Source organism: Rhea pennata, chromosome 20, assembly GCF_028389875.1.
Source record: "Rhea pennata isolate bPtePen1 chromosome 20, bPtePen1.pri, whole genome shotgun sequence".
NCBI lineage: Eukaryota > Metazoa > Chordata > Aves > Rheiformes > Rheidae > Rhea > Rhea pennata.
In genome coordinates, this window is record NC_084682.1 from 7,828,469 (window position 1) to 7,849,043 (window position 20,575).

At 40.5% G+C, this 20,575-nt stretch overlaps 1 protein-coding gene across 2 annotated transcripts in view; it reads right to left on the minus strand.

Annotated features, from left to right (window-relative positions):
• The window catches only part of CUX1 (cut like homeobox 1), a 270,867-nt gene that overhangs the window by 94,089 nt on the left and 156,203 nt on the right, over positions 1-20,575 (minus strand). For both annotated transcript variants that reach the window (XM_062592853.1, XM_062592854.1), the window contains exon 9: positions 4,048-4,096. In XM_062592853.1, the coding sequence (XP_062448837.1) occupies positions 4,048-4,096 (49 nt within the window). The remainder of the gene's footprint in view (positions 1-4,047; positions 4,097-20,575) is intronic.

Here is a 20,575-nt window from a genome sequence, read left to right on the forward strand (position 1 = left end):
CACTGCTAAAGCAAGCCAGGGCTATAGGAGTAAAACCGCCCAGCTGCCCACCCCTGGTGAAGCCACATGTTACGGAGTTGTTTAATGGCTCCTCTGGCGGGAGATGTTTGGAGGCCAGCCATCTTCATGTCCTACTCTCCTCTCTGTTCGTACCTCTCAAGTCTTCAAAATTTAAAGTCTGAAGTCTTTAAGGTCTTAAGTCTTCACAATTGTGTCTCATTTTTTGTTCTCCCTACCTTTGAGCATCACTCCAGCTCCAGTGTCCCCAGTGCAGGGCTCCCACCGCCACCTCGACCCCTCCGTTCATGCTAGTCATTTACTGCTCTTTGGTCAAGGGGAAAATTCCCATTATACCTTGAGTTAACGATACAATGAAGAGAAATCCTAACTTTGCCATCACTGCTCCTTTTTCTCTCTGAGCAGAAAATCACAGCACTCCCTGGTATTTAAAGTTAATTACTTCTAAGAGTTAATAATTGCTTCCGGGGACGACAGCGCACTGGCATCATGCAACAAGCCCAGAGTGCTCCTGCATGAAATTTTTAAGGAGCCGAACAAGGAAAACACAGAGGGACAAGAGAGGTGACAGAGTGGGGAGCTGAAAGGATGATCCACAGAGCTGTCACGCTTTGCCTGGCTGGACACGACGGGGGGAAATCATGGCATCGCTCAACCTCCCAGGCTCCCCTACCTAGAAAACCAGATGAACGTCGAGAATACGTCCACCCTCTTGTCACCTCACTGACCTCAAATCAGAGAAGGAAATGGCATTTCCCATCTCTAAGACTTAGAAGTGTGTCAGCAAGTAAAGCAAGGAAAGTTCAGAAATGTGAACTCCGGGTTTAAGAAGGGCAAGAAGGAAGAATGAGATTTTCAAGAAATATCAGCTGTTTAAAAATTTCAAGCAAATATATTTTCTGTCTTCAGCAGAAGCATGTTTTTGCTGTTTCCCATGAATTCCTCCTCTGAAATACAGTCCAGTTTAGGCCAGTGGTAATTTCGGAAGAGCAAAACATCACATCAAAATCGGTAAGTTAGTTTATTTATCCTCAAAGGAGGAATCATGTTGAGCATTACTTTTCAAAGGTGGCCTTAATAACGGAAAAAGTACTTACTGAAACGGTAAAAGGAAATGTTAGTCTAACTACTAAATACACAATTATGTTAAGTACTTGTTTCTGCATCAGTAACAGCTAAGTCTGATGCAAACGTACTTTTTGGCTTATGCAATGGATTTAATTTCTTCCAGTTTCTTTCAGGCATATAGTGAGGCAAACTGCAAGAAATGTTGCTACAAAAATTACTTTGTTATCATTTGTAAAGTGTTTTACAAAGGTAAAGCATTAAACGAGGCAAGGGCTCTGGGCATGGCTCAGCAATGCAGCCGAGCTAACCCAGCGGCTTTGCTGCTGCTGGGAAGAGGCAGTCCAGTTCTTCCGTCACTGAATTTTCCTTTTCCTCCTTTTTCCAAAAAAACAGGAAAAAATGCACAAAAAAATTACCCAGACCCCTGCCACCCCAAACTTAGGCCTTTCAGCAGAACGAAGGAGTTGATCTGCTGCAGGGAAAGGTCCCATGATTGCCAAAGCTGGCACGAACAGGGGCAGGCCCGCAGCGGCCAGGAGCGGGAGCAAGATACGGGAGAAATGGGGAAGAGGAGGCAGCGACACCTCTTCTGGTGGCCGTGAGCCGTCAGAGCAGCTCAGAGGAACTGCACGCTGATGGTTACGTACGGATCCAGGAGCTGCTGAATTACAACCAAAATAAGGATTACGCACATAAGCAGCTTTCAACCTTGACTCATTCAAAAAATCCCAGCAATGTCGAAAAGCACATTGCAGGTTTGCTCCAGTAAGATGGAGATTATCTTCTAAAAATACCTTTGCCGTTTCTGTACAGATAGATATATTCCATTTTAGTATGCCAATGAGGAAGCAAGAAATATCTGTTCTTTAATTACAAAGTCATTTCTTTAATTATCACTGCCTAAAATAAACACACTAGGTAAATCTAGTCATTGCTAAAACTTAAAAAAATAGACCACTTTAGTAAAAATTACAAAGTAATTTTACCAGAGCATCTTTAACACCCACATAACTTTTAACAAGACTACAGATTTTCATATACATATTAACACACTTATAAATACCTAATGCTCTATCTACTAAAGAATTTCTTTTCGATAGAACCAAAAATTCCACTGTGTAAAACCCATTTTCTTTTACTGACTACATAGTAAACACAAGAACTTACAAATCTGCCTTTAGCTTCATCAATATTTTTCCAATATATAAAGAGCTAATATAAATGACAATATACTTGCAGTGATTATCCAACCACAGAGAACAAGACACTACACAGGCCATGGCTTGGAATAACAAGAGTGAAGGACTGCTGAATTGATCTAGATAGGGATCTCTTCGAAAGGGACAACACTACTCTCCATCCTCACCTATGACTGCCCGTCCCTTCGTTGGGTGGCTGCAACCAGCATGCAGGAAGGGTAGGATGGGCATCTGCAACCCTTAAAATTCCTGATTTCTGATCTTACCTGATAGATGGATTCATGTAGCTGATTAAAAAAAAAAAGTCCCGATAAAGTTTCCCTCTATGAAACAACCCCCAGTTAACATCATTTGGCAATTCTGGATGTCCTCTGCAACCCCTCACCCCCGACATCTCAAACAGTTATTCGATATATAGAATAGACCAAAAGAGCTGTTTGTTTGGATGGGTTTTTTAAAACTTTCACTTTTAAAGCTTCACATGATGTCTTCCCTTCTCACGAATGTGTGCTCTGCTAAGGAACGCAGGAGAGGAGTTTCAGGGACAAGTTACCAAATTAGTATCCACAGGAGCAAATTACAATTTCTTTGTTCTCCTGTGCGACACAGCCCAATACAGCCCTCGCTAAAAAATAATGCATCATTAAAACACATCAGAAAATCACCGGCTTGAGGCAAGTCAGAGCAGCAACTTCTGACAGGTGAGACAGCCCCAAAGGTGAGGCCCAGCACCAGGTCAGGGACCAGCTCTTCTCACCTTCTGCTAATCCACTAGCTATAGCACTAGGTGAGACCTCCCCGGTCCTGCCTGGCTGCCCTACTATTGCTGCTATTTTTTCACCAGCAAAGAAAGGGTGAGGAAAGGAAAGAGAAGCAGCAGCACAAGACAGAAACGTGGCTGCCTTGGATGTCCCAGGAGCTGCCAGCTTCTTGGATCCCCCAGTGCTCACCCTGCCTCATGCCAGTGTGGTTCCAGTTTCCTCACCCCAGGAACCACCTCATCACACCTACTGCCCCTGGCTCTCGATGGCATGAGGGTATGCAGGAGATGGAAGGGGCAGGCATGGTCTCAGTCTGTCGGAGGGAGCTCAGGCAAGGAGAAAAGACTACCTCAGCAAGAGCCCAGCTCCAAGAAAGCCTGGGAACAATTGTGTGAGGACACCTTAGTTATAGAAAGCTGGTACGCCAGCATTTCCAAAAACATTGTTGTAAAAAGCATCTTGAATTCGCCACGCACTAACTCAGTCGTAGCAAGCTGATAAACATTACTATGCCTGAGAGTTACTCTTAACCTCTTACATAAAGCCTGCAATGTAATGTTCAGCTGCTGACATTAGGTTTGCATGAGTGGACCTGGTTAAAATGGCATACGTCAAAATTCCTTGTTTTTGAGTAATCCACTTCAGACCCTCCAAAAAGGCAAAAATATGTACATAAATCCCTGAGATGCAATTTTGGGATAGCATTTACTTGTGTGTCCTGATAGGGGCCAACATAGTGTACTTAGAAAAATAAAAAGAAGAAAAATTGTAATGGGAAACTTAAATTATTAGAAAGTAAATACATAGCAAGTACTACTCTACTGTGCATTAAGTCCTTAAGGAGTATCCCTGGAGATCTGTACTTTTCACTGATTTGCATATTTTCTTACTCCACACAATAAAAATTGCTAAGTGCATATAAACAAACTGATGAAATCCCAAAGATGAGGAAAAAAAAAATCATACTTAGAATTTTATGAGAAACTCACATAAAATCCTACCTGATTTGCTCTTTCGAGGTCTGTCATGATCATCTCAATTTCATCAGCCCTGGGAGAACAAGAGAGCACAAGCACCGTTACTACATGTTGAACGACACCTGCAATACAAGTCCAATGCAATGTATAACTGTAACATTCGTACAAACAACACCGATTTTCAATACTATTTTAAAAGGACACAGTGAAGACTGACTGACTTTTGACTGCTGAAATTCTCTTGGGTTTTGGCTGAGGTGACTGGTTTGTAAGCCTCCAACTCCTTTGCTTGTTCCCTTTCTGCAATGCAGTAGCGTATCAATAACTCAGAATATTTAACAGATCTTTGAAGATCTTAATGCCAGACCTTCTGCAGAAGGACTGTGTCATCTTTCCTAGATGTAAAGTGCTTCACAAGTGGTAATTATGAAGAAGTCAAAGACTGTAATTCTTCAATCAACTACTTGTACATATGAACACAAAAGTAACCTATTATTCTTCTGTTTTAGTGTGTCTAGAAGTTTGGTTCTAAATTTTACTAAAAGAAATTATGAGGTCAAAGAAACAGAGAAATTTAAGTATAAACTATGCAGAAGAGGGTTTTTGATACATTTTTTATGGAACTCTAAATTTAGACTCAGGCCCTTAATACATTTACAAAGCTGAATAGAAAAGATAATGGGTTGAAAACTATATAAATGGTAAAGGAAAGGTAGATCCATCATATGTATGTGTTAGGCACCAACCACTAGCTGTGATCCTGCAAGAACCCCAGCATTTCTAAGGCTTTGCTCATGCAAACGGATCGGATCCTTAAGCAATCTCTTTTACCGTCATGCTGAATTACAGGCAACTGTTTCACAACTGTACTCTCATCCATGAAAGACAGCAGAAAAGGGGCCTACATACCAAAAAAGTATGTTCTGTATCAGTACAGTAAGACATATTACATCTCCCTAGACACTTGCCTGTCTTACATCTCTCTAGACCATATGGATGCAATAAACACCATCCTCATCTCCTCCGAACAGCAGCTTTAACCAGCAAGTCCTTTTGCAATCTGCCAACACCATAATGTGTGCTTTTTGTTTTTAATCTGTAGCAGATCATTATCAGTAAAAGCTGTGAAATAGTGGAATTCCCTTCTTCTGCTGATGTACAAAAGTCAGCTTTTGTTTTCCTGCAGATCCTACAGAAGATCCATTTTTCTACACACACATTTGCTGGGAAAGATGGCTAATTGAAGTACACTGGGGTACTGGCACACTCAACATTGGATTATTATACTGGATATTGACTTATTCTTCAACAGCATTTTAGGTTTTTGCATGCACACTTAGGGAAATGCAATAAAGATCATAATAAGTAAATGTGTATGTATATAAATTAATGGAAAATTATTTTTAATTACAGCCTTTAATGTTGTTGGGGCAGCATGAATTGCCTTTTGAAAAATCTTTTGGACAATAATGAAAAACAGATTAACATGTGTTTTCTTGTGCAGAAGCAGCTAATGTGCTTTCATACTGGAAAGAAACACGCAGAAGATGCTTTGAATTAATAATAAATAATACACATTAGTTACTGAATTGAACAACTGCTCTTCAGGCAAATAAGGACCTTTAAAATCTTTGCGTGGACTAATCAGAGACTAACCTGGCCAGGTTTATACGAGCCTACAATAACTTTTTAGATCTGTCTAGTCTAGTTTTGAAACAACGCCTTTTGTTTTAGGCTCCAGCCCTAAAATTCTGTTCTGTCTTTTTAAACCGCAAATGAAAATTAAAGTATTTCACATGGAAAAGATGTCCATCAAAACATGCAAAAACGACCAATGCATCTGTAACAGAGTATGACAGAAGAGAGCGTCCTAAAACACCAAAACATATTTCCCAATGTTTTACAAATATTTTTAGCCATGATAGTTTAAGGATCCTCTTTATGTAAGCTTATGTATTCAGGTTGAATTTATATGTGGATGCCTCAGGTTATATGGAGCCACTGTGTGATGTCTGGACTATGTCACACACTGCTCGCGTCAGAGCCTGCGAGCGTCCCATTCCAACACAACGGTTACAGCTTAAGCAAATTCAGTTTTCTTTAGCTTTTTGTGTGGAGCAGGGGTTTGGAGAACAGCACAATTCCTGCCTCTCATTCCCAACAGGAGAACGCTAGTGTCAAATATCAGCCCAAGGCCTAGAAACTGCACGACCTGAGAAGACTGACGGACTCAGAAGCATAAAAATCTCTGACTGGGAGAGGAGACGAAACTGCCATGCTTTCTGGAGCAGAAGGGTCATTTTTCAGTTTTTTGGTCGAGGAAAAAGCCTAGCTGTAAGCAAAAGCAATAGACTCCGTGATGCAGAAGAGAGATGGGCATTGAGGAGGCAGAAGCATAAGAGGGTCTGGAGCCACCAAAGGACCCTCCGCTACATCTGAAGATCACAGGGGCAAGTTAAGGAAGTCAAGGGTAGAGAAATGGATGACCATAGCTCATTTATGTCTACTCTGCACACATCTATACCAACTTCCAAACCTTACGAAAGTCTATTTATTACACACTCGCAAATGGGTACTGAAGCCCCAAATGAGAAGGGGCTAAGAGCAGTAAAGCAGAAGAGCACCTCGGGTCAGGCGAAAGGTATAATGCTGCTAGCAGGACAGCAAAAACAGACTGGAAGGTAGGACAGTGCCTGAAAAATGAGCTACAAGGACTTAAAACAATCCCGTATTTAAAATGGACATGAGTATTAATAGTGGTATTTGTATGCCATTTCTGCCAGGGTCAGAATTTAAAACATCTATCGTTGCACTGGTATACGCAGTCAATTACAAAAAAAGCAATGGAGGATACAGAGCACCATAAAAATGACATTTCTGCCCATCAACGTGCACAGATAATTCTGACCAAATCCAGTAGAAGTGTCAAACTGTAGCCAAAGGCAAAATCGTCCCTTTGTCCTTGCATTCAGATACAGCAGCTGATGGCTCCTGAACTCTCTTTTCACTTGTACCTTTTTTAGGGCCTAGTTTTTCCCCATCTTTTTCCACATACCTAGTAAAAGAATATGAGATCTCCAAAAAACTTCAAACAAAGCATCTCCAGCCTAGCAATCTGCGCATCCACCAAGGTTAATGCTGCACCCATAAATGTTATCTTAAAGTACAGTAATGAATTAAATTACTCTATATTCTTTCCTAGCATAACTGTCAACAGCATTCAGAGGAATCTTCAAGCAGAATTCAGCCTTTTCATTTTAAAAGCTCAACTACCACATCAGCAGCTGGCACTTGGCAGTCTAAAGTCACTTATTGTGGATCTCTAATAGCAACGTTCACTGTTTGCTCAGCAGAAGCATTTATTATAAAGGAAATCACAGCTCTCGCACCTCTCATGCCCTCGCAGAAGCACCGTGCACCGCTGCGTGCTTTACTAGGCAGGCTGCTGTCGGCAAACCTGGGAGGCAGCGGGAATGCTGGTTTGGCGCCCACAGCCAGCCCAGCCTGGGCATTTGCGAGGGATTCACCATTTGCCACGTTTGCTCATTTTCAGACCTTCCTATTTTAATATTTCTTGTTCATTTCAATGGAACTACTGCTTGACAGGCGAAATACCATTACGCTTAAAGCAGGCGGTGTCTTGTCCTACTGGTTTTCATGTACGCTCTGACGGGGAACCTTGAAGACAGCGATGGCCAAGCTGAACAAACCTGCAGTTACATCGATCCTGAACCTCTGAGCAACCCAAGTGTGGACCCACTTCGCAAACCCAACTCCATGCGAACCCAAGTCACTTATCAGAGCTGCAGATCTGGTGATTTTTGCTTTTAACTTTCTTAGTTCCTGAAACAGCACATGACTTGGCTTCCTGTGACCACCTAGCTTGCCCTGTTCCCCAAGAGTGGAAGGCAAGGGAGGTAAAAAAAAAAAAAAAAAAAAAGGGGGGGGGGGGGAGGAAAAAGAAAGTTCTGTCTTTCTTTCTATGGATACAGAGAAGCAGGGTATTTATTTAGAAGGGACAGGACCTCTTGCTAAGTTACACTGAGGATTACAGTATTTTACAGAAGGTTTCCGCATTACAATGGTCAGGATTAATGCCACCACTATTCAGGGTTTCTCAAGGGTGATACTTTCTTAAAATTAAAAGAGAGGTAATAAAGAATGGGTAAAAGCTCTTTTCAAGAATGAAAACTATCTATCTTGTGTTATTTTATTCCATAAATAGTACAAACATTAACCTGATCTAACTCCTAATCTCTGTGTTGGAGCAAAAGTAATCACGCAAGCAAGACAGTGCTTCAATCTACATTACAGGGAGTCTGGTCTAAGTTTCCGCACTTTCAAGCTAAGGAACGTGGCAATCAAGTTTGAAGTTCAAGCGCTTGGAGCTACAGAATAAGCATCAACAAGTAAAAAGGACCTGAACAGTTGAAGCAACATGATCACGAAACATGCTGCTATTGCCTCACTTGCTGTTGGGTACAAAGTGAAAAACAAAACACACTAAACACAAAACTTTTTAAAAGGTATAAAATTTTACCAGTTATGAAACAGCCCTCAATACTAACACATCATCCATTAAAAAGAGAATTTAAGGAGTTTTCAAAAAAACACTCATTCAATTGAATCGCATAGGGGAAATCAAAAACAGAAAGGCTCAATTTTCTTTTTAAGATCAAGATAACCGATTAGGTTTGAACAGCATAACAAGCACACAAATTCCCAAGCAGGTAGAACAGAAAAATAGAATTTCTTTTTCTAAATGAAGTTAAATCAGATAAAAACTGCCAAACGCATGAAGATATTTGCTTGCAAGCAAGGCGAATCTGGACTTATGATCAAAATCCAGCTGATCCAACTCCTTCATTTAGCTGCTAACTGAAAGAGGCAGAAACAATTCCTTTTTATTAACATGACAAGTGAATGGTTTGCCAAATCTTGTGGCTACAGCCCCCAAAACATTAGGACTTACTGAACCTTGAAGGAAACTGCTGTTGCATTCTTTATACATGGAAGAACTGAAAAACGCAGATGACACTTCTGAAACTGCAGTCGGTGGTGGGGCCAAGAAACTTCACTAACAGGGCAGATTAATATTTTGGTTTGGCAAAAAACAAACAACATTTTTCTCACACCTTTGTTTTCTTTAAAAACACCTATAAGCTTATTGGTCAGAGCAAATGGTGTATGGGGCCACCGGGACTTGTTAAAAGGTTCTAATTACTAGAACATTTATGCACTCAATTTCAAACTAAAAGCATACATTATCAAATAATGTGCGTTTCTGCTTAATTAAATAAACATACTAACATGCATCTACTCTCATCACTGGGGCAAGGCTGAGCAGAATTTGGTGGAATTTGGTAAATACCCTCTTAATGCTGGAGGCAGTATAATCCAGCACTTTTATGTTACAGAAGAAACCCAAGGATCCTAGCAAGAGTTGTCTTGAACATTTGGAAAGGGGAGAAAAGAGAAAAAAAAATCAGAGTTAAAAAAAAATGCAGAATACTGAATCTTTCAAGTTTCAATGAAGTTTCTATCAGGAAAGGTTCCCGGGCCTAGGATCACTAAACCACCTGAGAACTGCCTGCTGCTTGATGAGCATGGGAAATCTAGCATCTGAATCTTCCATTTTTTTCTTTAAATAGAAAAGGAGGAGGATGAATTTCCTACCAAAATTCAAGACTGTTTATGGACTCTGCTAGAAGGATCTCACATCTAACCCCTGCATCTCAGCTTCTCCAAGTGAAGGTGTAAATGCTGCTGTCTTGCTTAATTTCTAGGATCTACGAATGAACGTCCAAACATACTTTCTTTTAAGAATACATCAGATAGAAGGCAATATAAAAAACACCAACTCTGTTTATCTTGCATATTATGAGTATCACTACAAACATAATTAAGGCATTTTTAGAATTCATAATAATTCTAATCCAAAAAACACCCATATGAGATAAATCCACATTTATTGCTAATTCAACCTCCAAAAGTCATAGACACAAGGGTCATACAAAAAAAAGCACATTATTCCAGTATCACCAGTATAGCACGTCAAAATGCAAGAACTAATACACATTTTAGGAATAAGTTTTCAAATCTACTTTTCAAATTGCAAGAGCTATAGGTTAATGTTTTCTTTCACAGCAACCCTCTAAGGATCTTCAGATCAGATAATCCTTTTTCCAATGTCATATAAATCTAGGCCTCTTGTAAAAGAATTTCTCTGTTCAGGGATTCATAAATCCACCAACTTTAGTAATAAATTGGGTGTTTCCTTTCCTCGGAACTCAATTGAAGAAAAAAATCCGCTCTCTGTTAAGCAGTGAAACACTGAAGGCTTTACATTGAGAGATCAAATACATGTTGGTTTCAGGTGCTCCGGCGATTATGCAATACGTCACCTGGATTAATCTGCAGCACAGTTAAATAGCCAGTATACACAGTTCAGGACCCATGCTGGAGTTATCCCACACTAAATCAAATTCTTCCCCTAGCAAAAAGGAGAGAGATTCAATGCTAACGTTTCCGTATTTTTTTTAAATGTTACTAGAATTCCTCTCACCGTGAGCCTCGTACCAGTGCAGTGCACCACATACAGGTTCAACCTGAAAGAAACTCCCCGTCTTGCAACGATTCCTCGCTAAGCACTAAGTTAGGATCCTAAGTATGGGGATCAAGTAGTCTCCCCTGCTGCGGGTAGGATCTTCAAACAAACCATGTCCTAAGTGTTTGAGAGATGTCAAGTGATTTTCAAATGTTGGCAAAGGTTAAAGAAACTGCTTATAAAGCTTAAGATATTGAGTAATACTTGGATAATACGAGAATCATCTTGATCGTTAGAAGGGGGGGAAAAGAAGACCCTATAGAATTAAACCTCTTTAAAGCTACAGAAAAACTGCTGTCCTATAAAACCTCTACAGCACTTTTTTTTTCCCCCTCCCTCTCTCTTTCATGCCTTAAGCCAGGATTTTAAGGGTAAAAAAAACAGGTTTGAAATTACAAAGTTTTAAACACAACAGAAATCAACTTCATTGCACTGATGCACTAGGGAGCAGAGTTTCTAAAGATCAGCAAAGGGTTTTATTAATTATTTCTCCAGAGCGAGAGAAATTGATGTGAGTGATACTAATTGATAATGCCCAATAAAAATCTAAAGAGAAAAAAAAATTCAATATAACAGAAAATATATACTTGCAGAATCTTAAAGTTGCATTACTCATAGTTTTACAAACACATAAGCTTGTCGCACTTTGCAAATGAAAGAACAATACATATCGTAAGCAGTTGGAATGAAGAAGGCTAAATACGTATTAGTTGTATTAAAAATTTAGCTCAATCTATAAACAAGTGGTCCACCTCTTTATTCAAAGAGGATACTATTTTCTGAAGTACAGTATATTTTGCAACACAGTCAATATGAACCTTTAATTCCCAGAACTAGTAATTCCTCCATTTAAGCATCCCCTATTCAACTATAGTTGCATTTTTTTCCCCACACGAGAAGATCTCCTGTGTACTCTGTGGCCAATCATCACGCTGCATGTTATGGAGAGGGATGTCAGATACAAAAAGAAAAGCATTTGATTGTTCTCCTTGTCTCATGATCAAACATGACCTATTTCCCCACGTATTTTCACTTTACTCCACGAAGCCTCAGGACTCGCGTTAAAATCATTAATCAAAAGTGTCCAGAATTGGATTATTCTATGTTCCCTCACCATGAGAAAGTGGGCAACAATCCTCTGGGTAAGAAAAGACTTCAAGAAGGCTGCTGATAATAGCCTGGAAATTCAGTTTGCCCCCCGTGCCCACATCTCCTGCTCTGCAATCTGAAGCAGCCCAATGTAATCCCTGGCCAAAGAGGCAGCCTTCTGCAGAAGAGGACACCTTGGTCAAAGGGGCGCTGGGGATCGTGTCCATGATTATGATTATGACTGAGAGCGTACAGTAGCCGTCTGAAACTTCCAGAAACAAATGATCTTCTTCAATCTGATCTAAAAATCGCTCTCCATTAACTTCTCAGGCAAGCTGACAAGAAGTCTCCAACCTCATGTGAGAGGCTGAGGCTCATTTTCCTAAAAGTTCTCATCCTAGCAGACAAAAAAAAGAAAAAAAAAAAAAAGAAAAAAAAAAAAAGTAGTCCCAACAAATCAGTTCTGGGAATCATCTGGATCCAACTTTAGAGGCTATGGAGAAAATGAAAACTGTTCCATGTTCAATTTTTGCTCTACTACTGCCAGAACCCCACCTGCTTTAATGTCTAGAAGCACCACCGCTGAGACTGAGATACTGGTGCTAGTAACCAGATTTGCAGGATAAAGTCCTCAAGGTGAGGAACACAATCTCTGAGCTCAGAACACGCAGAATATTCATGCTCAAAACAGACTATTTAGACAAACAAACATTTCCACTTGTCGTCCTGGTCACTGCCGATCGGCTTTGTGCCATGCCCTGGCTAGCAGGAGGCACTGCTTGATCCAATATGATGGCTCTGACCGTTTTCTAACAATACAGGATGACACAGATGCCGCAAACTCTCTATTTCCTGGTGCTTCTTATTACAAATTGAAAGAGCTCGCTGCAATTCTCCTCTCCTGACTTCAACTGATTCAATAACATATCGGAATTTAAACACAGACACTCTTCCCTCTCCCTCACTTAAACACAAAGTGTATCAAAAGCATGGAATTACTCCTGACTTGGCCTTGAGCAGCCAACATGATGTCAATTTTACATGTTTTATAAAGCAACAGCATGTAGAAAGCAACTCAAATGCAGGTCATATCAAGCATGTGACCCACACAGCAATCAAAGGCTGCCTGAAACTGTCATTCAAGGTTCAATCATCTTCTTGCAGGAAAAATGAAACATCTGTGGCCCAGAGAATTAAGTTATGTATTGCATAATTCATCTGGTGTCTGCCACAGCAGCCATTTTAATGCTCTAGTGATAAACATGCTTGATTATTTTTGTTTTGTTTCCCATTGCCTCCATGGTATTTCTATTTATCTATCCATACTACAATGCATATTGTAAATAATAAATATACAAACAGTGTTACAGTCGGCTGATAAGACGTGGGAAATCAGCAGTCTTATTAATCACATTAAGACGGCACCATCATTAAACCTTATGTTCGCTGTAATTGTACTCATTTTGCTTCTTTTGGGTACATTCTATAGTTAGATTTGATGATGAAATCATTGTTCCCTGAGCCTCCAACACAAGCTTTCCAGGTCTTTTTATTAGAAAGCTGCCTTCCTTGTTCACAAAGCACATTTCTCCCCATTTCGTAGGTATTCCCTCCCCCCTTTTTTTTTTGTTCTTGATGGAAGCAGGAGGAAAGAGCATCTCATGCCAGACAAGGCAGGACTCCCCCCCCCCCCCGTCCACTTTTTCCACTAATGTGTTTGTGGTCCCCACTTTGAGAAACTCTAATCTAAACTATCCCTCGCAAGCCATTCTGAGCAAAATCCTCAATATAAACCAGCAAATTTGCACCACTAAAAAACCTGATCAACTCTGGTATCGAGCTGTACGCGATACCTGAAATCTCACACGTTGTTTAAGTGTCTTGGATAGAACATATGTACCCAACCCACAATGCTCTTTGCAGAGGTGAGCCAGTGGACAGGACAACATATTATCCCGTAAGCATGCATAGAAATAAAGCACTGTTTCCAACGGATTGTTCCTATAAAGCTGTTTAGAAAATATATACTGCAATAAAATCAGCTGTCCCACCACTGCTTTGTAACAGCCCCCCATTGCTACATCCTCCTGCAATATTTCCAGGGCATTCCCTCATCCTCTAAATGTTATCTTTCCACTTCCCAGCTCACAAAAGGAAACACCGACAACGGATGAGCAACCAGCAGGTTGACAGGCAACTGCTGCTCTCAGACTGCAGCCCTCCTCTCGAAGGAGCCCTCTCAGGCTTCCTCTCCTAGCTGCTTCCAAATCTTACAAAATTCACCAGAAATACCTGTCCGTGAGACCTCTAATGTCACTAATTTCCAAGGAAATCAATCCTCGGCTTCTAAGTCAATTTAGGAGGGGAACTGATGAACTGCAAACTGATCAACAAGCAGGCTGGCAGCAAACCAGACCACGAGCTCATGAAAACTTCATTTCCTTAGGAAGCCAGGCGAAAAACAGCGCTCGTGCAGTGCTACCACCGGCTACATGTGAAACTGCTCCTCCAGGGAAACACAGAGACCCCAATCCAGGAGAGCAGAACCCTCACCTTTGCTTCTGCTTGAAAAAAGATGTAGCAAAGTATAAAGGAAGGACTTCCTTAAAGACCACACCTTAACTGATCAATTCTCTTGCTCTACAACTTGCAAAAGCTGTTTTATAATGTTTTCTTCAAATATATAATAATAGGGGACAGTTTGGGATTTTGAAAGGTACAGCACTTACAATTTCCTTCTTCCCACTGTTGGGGTTAAAACAGATCACTTATCCAAAAGTAGTTACATTCATTACAGGCATGCTATGTATCATTCTTTTTATTGGAATGACATATTTTAAATCAGCAGGAAGAGTTGTCTATGTTTTGATTAAAGAGCCTCTAAAAATACACACAAATATTTTAACTTTACTCAGTAATGTCACTGGACTTACAACGTGTAAAACATGCATCCTGGCACACTCAAGGGCATAGTTTATTTTTTAGAGGCACTATGACAAACTTGAAAAATTACTAGGGCTTCTGAATAGTTACAAAATGAACAACCTTCTAATTTCACACGGATGCTGATAGCAGATATTTTTGTATGTTTATTTTCTTTTAAAACAAGAATAACAAAAAAATGCACCACTTTTCTATAGTAACTGTTCACAACTTCATTATAGCAACATACCAGATTAATCTTTAAGAGCTTCTTCCAGAGCAACTCAGCATCTCCTGTTCTCCTTAACTGCAAGAGGAACTGAGGACCTCAGTTATTTGGAAAATTTAGGTTGACCTCTATTAATTTCTCCCCTTGTTTATTTTGTATCTTTGCCCACCACTATAAGAAACTATAAAATGTTTTCCTTTGACTTACCTTGGTCTATATTCAGTGAAATGAATTTAAGGTAGTTTGAAAATAAAACAGGACAATAAGGCAATTTTGTGTACATGTGTCACTCCATAGGCTTGTGTCACGGGAAAATTACTGTTTACCACCACAGCAATGACCGATCATCGACATCCTACCTGATGGAGAATGGTAATTTTCCAGTGGCCTGACCAGGTATTAGGGTAAATATAACGGGTTATCGAAGAGATGCCACACTTGTACCAACACTGGGTTGAAAAGCTGCAGGTCTCTTAAGTTATCTGTCCACTCTGTCCAGGCTGACTTTGGTAACTGGCACCATGGAGTATAAGGTAACATCCTATATGGCCTTTTGAAGGATTTACTGACATAAAACAAGGTAAGTGTCTAGTAGGCCAATAATTCCAACTTAGTTTTATTTTTATCAAGCTGCTTATATGTCCCTTCAAGCACATTTACTAACAGGCACTCAGATATAGTATCATGCTTTCTGATATCATCAAATTCACCTGTAACATCTGGTCACTGTTTTATGATTAAGGACATCAAAAAGCATTCGTCTGGCAACAGCATCTGTATATGATGGCAACCAACCAGTATCATCGCCATCTTTACAATACTGCATCCAATTACCCACACGGCTTGCTCTCTCCCCAGATAGCTCCGACTCTGCTCCAAATGGGAACGTCACTTTGCCAGACTCCAATTTGCAGTTTCAGTCTATGGCTACCAACAGTGTGAATCTTTCTGATTTGAGTGAGAAAGCAGCAAAAAAACTGGCAAAAAGAAGTTAAGGAGAGAACCAGAGTCTAAAGAACAGAGAAAACTAGAACAGGAGGAGAAAAGAGAATGGAAGGAGAAAGATATATTAGCTGTCTACAAACAAAAATAAACTGTATATATATTACACACAGAAAATTACTCAAAATAATCCTGCCTGGCAAAAAAGAACAACCCTAAGTCCTACTGTAAGGCCTTGGAGGACAGCAGTGCAGTATTTCCTAATTTAATCTTCTACAATTTTATTTGCAGCAATACTTCTCAAATTCTCTATTTCCCTTTCAACAGTTGTTTAGCCTTTAAAATACTGCTAAGGTAAAATAGCTTCAGGCTTGACTAATACTGTAATCTGTGGTATGGAACTATTTGATTATTCTGTTTCAACAGTTATTATAACTGGTTTAGTATTTCCGCAGAATGGGAGTGACTATGGAAATAGTCTTCTGTCAGTAGTGATAATTCCTCAACATTTCTATTAAATCTAAGGACATGCTGATGTCAGAAACCTTTTTGGTGGATGAAAATCATCCTTCCCAAATGTAACAAGCAGCTGTAGCAGAGCAAGGAGGCAAGCCAATGTAGATTTACCCTTTAGATTTACTTAGTTTTTAACGCAATCGTTACTCTATTAACGAATGGGTCTTATAGGCACCAGATTGGCATTTTGTCAATGAGAAATAACAATTGACACAGCTCATCCTGCCTCCGTCCCCCACCTCCTTGCTTCCACTTCCAGGCTGCTGTCGCAGCTCCATCACCCTCCCCATCCAGCTGGCTGACGTGTGCAATAAAGAAGTTTCTCTGATGTTGTATCTGTAACAAGATCCCCTCGCTGTCACAAAAAAAAAGGGGGGGGGGGAGTGGGACTATATGGACAGCATGCATCAATACACTGTAAAGCTCAGGAATTTCATCCAAGGACATTTTTCTTAAATCTGTTCCCAGAAGTAATCAATAATGAAGTCTTTCGTGGGCCATTCAGCTTTTTATATGGTCATCCACGTATAGAGGTTTGGTAAACTTCACTGTGCTACTGCTACTACATAGGTAGAAGATAAAAGGAAACAGGAATTAAGTAAAAAAAATGTAGAAAAAAGATTAAATAAAGTTTGGTTAAAATAATATAGGTATTGGACAATACAGTCTCCAAAAAAAGGTAACAGAAAGCATTAGAAAAAGAGCAAAGTTCATCACTCAGAATTAGCACTCAAAGCGGTTTCTAATTACCAAGCTGGATCAAAACTCTGCATTTATGTAACATTTCTCCTTTCTGCCACCTACCTGCCTTCCTCAGCTCGGGTCTAACGGCGTGCCACCGCCTTGCTGCCAATGAGCACGACAAAAATCAACCAAACAGTCAGAAAGACAAATAACTTTTCTGTATCACAACTAAAATATGTTTTGGATCAATAACGTAAAATTAACTCCTACCCCTTTGCCAAGAGAATAGATTATTTCCTGCGAGTACAGATAGATAGAGATGTTATGTAATCAAGACTAGCTCACTCTGCTATATTTAGTGGGCACTGTCTTTCAGGGAAGAGCGTTGAAGTCCGCCCATCATCAGTCACAAACCCTGAACCAAAATGGTTTTCTGATGAGTTAAACTGGTCCAACATACTTAACACCAAGATACCGCATATTTACAACTACAATAACAACTGTGCCAGTATGAAGGCAATGAACAGGGAAAAGACTGGAAAGGCACTGTTGTGGTGTGCATAGTCATCCAGCGGTGTTAGGAGGATCAAAAGAGATTATGAAAAGAATCCTAACCAAAATTTTTGTACCAGGGAACCCACAACAGCAATTTCTAATCTTTCTAATTTGCAGATTACCTGGAGTTTTCCATCAGAGCATCAGATATTGGTACCGCACATTTGCACTTAATGACTGGTTGCCTTTCACGGTAATTTTTGTGATCTCTTAGCAATAACCCGGGGACTTCCAGGAATGCGCGGAACACGCCCGGAAAATCACGGTGATCTCGACCACCAACGCAGAGCTCAGCCCTGCTATTACTGCAGCCTGAGCTCTCACACGGTGCAAAGCTAAGAGCCCTCTGCCATTTCTGAGGTCCACGGTACCTTAATTAAAAGGATAACAAATGTATCCGCGTGTAGTCCACCAGATGTGAACAGCAGCATCATCAACGCCATCGTCTTTCCTTTCCTCCACGTTCCCCACCACACACCGTGAGAAAGTTAATTCTGGAGTCAAACACTACTTCCAACTTTTACAACGGCAGATATGGGAAAATTCAGAGTAATAAGGCATTAGAAAAGCTCATGATTAAACTAATAGTTCATTTATAGGCCATCCACACTTTTAAAAAGTGAAAGAACCAGTCCATGTTCCCAACTGGAACGTGGAAGAAAAAGATGGTTTAGTGGTGTAGCTAATGGCGCTCAGAAGAATCAAAAACTTCACGCAGACTAAAAATTCTTCGTAATCACAATGTTTTACAACGGTAAGAAAACAAGCAGGATAAATAGAAATCAGACGTCCCTACTTCAGTGTAACTCTCAAACCCTTCAATGTTCCCTCAAAGGGGTGGGAAAGCTAGAGAGGAAAGGAAGCACCATGCCTATTAAAATAATAATAATAAAAGGTAATTACAGTTGGCTCCAAATGTTAATAATGTAATTGTTGCAGGATTTGAGCACTGCAAATGATGCGCAGAGCAAATGTATTCGCAACTGCCTACAAAAAAAACCCTTAAAAGCAGACAACTCTGAAAAAAAAACGGAAACTTTTATAATACATTACTCTGACGCGCATGGCATTGAGAAATCCTCTGCATTATGTTGCTTTGGGGACTGGCAACGAGAAGATCTCATTGACTTCCCATGAAGAGGAAAGAGCAATGACGTGTAATTTGGGAACATCAGTTACCTGCATGATTGGAGCAAAATATTGTATTTTTATAATTCTTCACAGAATTAGACATATTGAGTGACTTTCTTCTGTCTGCACAAAAAGTCACAAACTTCCAATACAGTATTTTAAAGATGGTAAAGCCATATGTAAAACCAAGAAAAGATTACTGATAAATTTACTTAATTGACAGCAAACTGGAATAATTAACCTAATAAAACTGTGCTGATTATTTACTATGTACCATTTTGCGTGCAAATCTTGTTTTGCCAGCAATACTGACAAACTGGCATGTCCCCTCACTGCGGCTACAGCTGTACTCTTAAGGAACGATCCCCAGATAATTAATAAAATATCAGCACGAAAATCAACCTATTCCCCCCAAGTTAAGTCCTGTAAACAAATACCAACTTGGCGTTGATTTTGTCCAACTAAAAGCAGCTCACGCACGCATCGCTAGCTGCACGTTAGAGGGGCTGGTTTAAAAGGGCCGCTTCTGCTCTCGACCCGGGCGCGCCGCTGTCACGCGGCCCCTGCCCAGCGGACGGGTGGCCCGGCTTGGCCGCCGGGCCGAGCCCGGAGCCACGGGACCGCTCCGACATTTCCTTCTTCAGACATGTCCAAGTGGAGACTCCCATTTATCTTCCTAAGCCAAGTGCCGTGCCGGTCCCTCCTTCCTGCCTCCGGATAGGAATTTCCCAGTGCTCCTGGCTAAGGAGCACTGCCCTGACGCTCCCTGCCAGGGGCTCCAGGCACCTATTTATCAAGGAGGGAATTAACAGGAAAAAAAAAATATTTCACAGCTAGCCAGAGCTTTCTGGCCCTCGTTTCCTTCGCGAGTGAGCTGAATTGAGCTAAAAGCAGCTGTTCTGCCAGCAAAACACAACAATATATTTTCTATTAGCAAACAAAGAGAAATTATGTCGAGTAATGCTTTCCTTCGTTCTGTCCGCTTGCAACGCTCTCTGCTGATGAATATGTCTGACTTGGTGAAAATACGATTAAATAAATCAGACAATGCCAGGATGCATCAGTCTCAGTACCAGTTCCTCATTCAAGATGTGAGGTACTTGCCCCGATGAGCAGACCTCAAACTAATCCATGTGCACTCTCAATTTTTATACCTTCTAATTAAAAAAAAAGCTCTGGTCTTCTTTTTATTAACCTCCTTATTTTTATTTACATTGGTGTAATGTGAGAATTACAGATTTTACATCTATCGTCACACTCATTCAAAGCATTTCATAAAACTCGATGTCTGGGAAGGAGGGAAAGGGAAACAGAAAGGCAAAAGAAAGAAGACGGAAAAATTCCTGCCAAGTATTTTGACTTATTTGGAGCTCGGGGCTCTTCAGGCACAGAAGGATCAGGTAACGGTGAAATGAGTGCTACGACTGACACTTTCAGATAAAGGAAATCAAAAGGAACAGCTCTGAAATCCAGGCCATTTATAATTAGTTGTCTACATATGATGTTAACAGGTCTAATCTTAAGTAGTCTAAGTGTTAAATCTTCATCTGTTGTGTAGAAGTTCACATCAGACCCATCTACTTGAGAAAGGAAGGAACGTCAGCCAAAGAATACGGTGATCCCTGCCACATCCTCTTTGTAAAATAAAGACAACTTTTTTTTTTTTTTTTTTTTTTTTTAAAAAAAAAAAACAAGGATACCAGTTGAAAAGCAACACGATTAAGAAGCGGAGCTGTGCCTGCAGGTGGCAGTGCCACCTCCCCTGCACTTCTGCCCGGCACGCCGGCATCGCTCCTACGGGCTTATCCCCAGCGTGCCCGAAATCCCTCAGAAACAGGTACTAGGAAATGACAAGCCAACGACAGGACTTTTTCTCC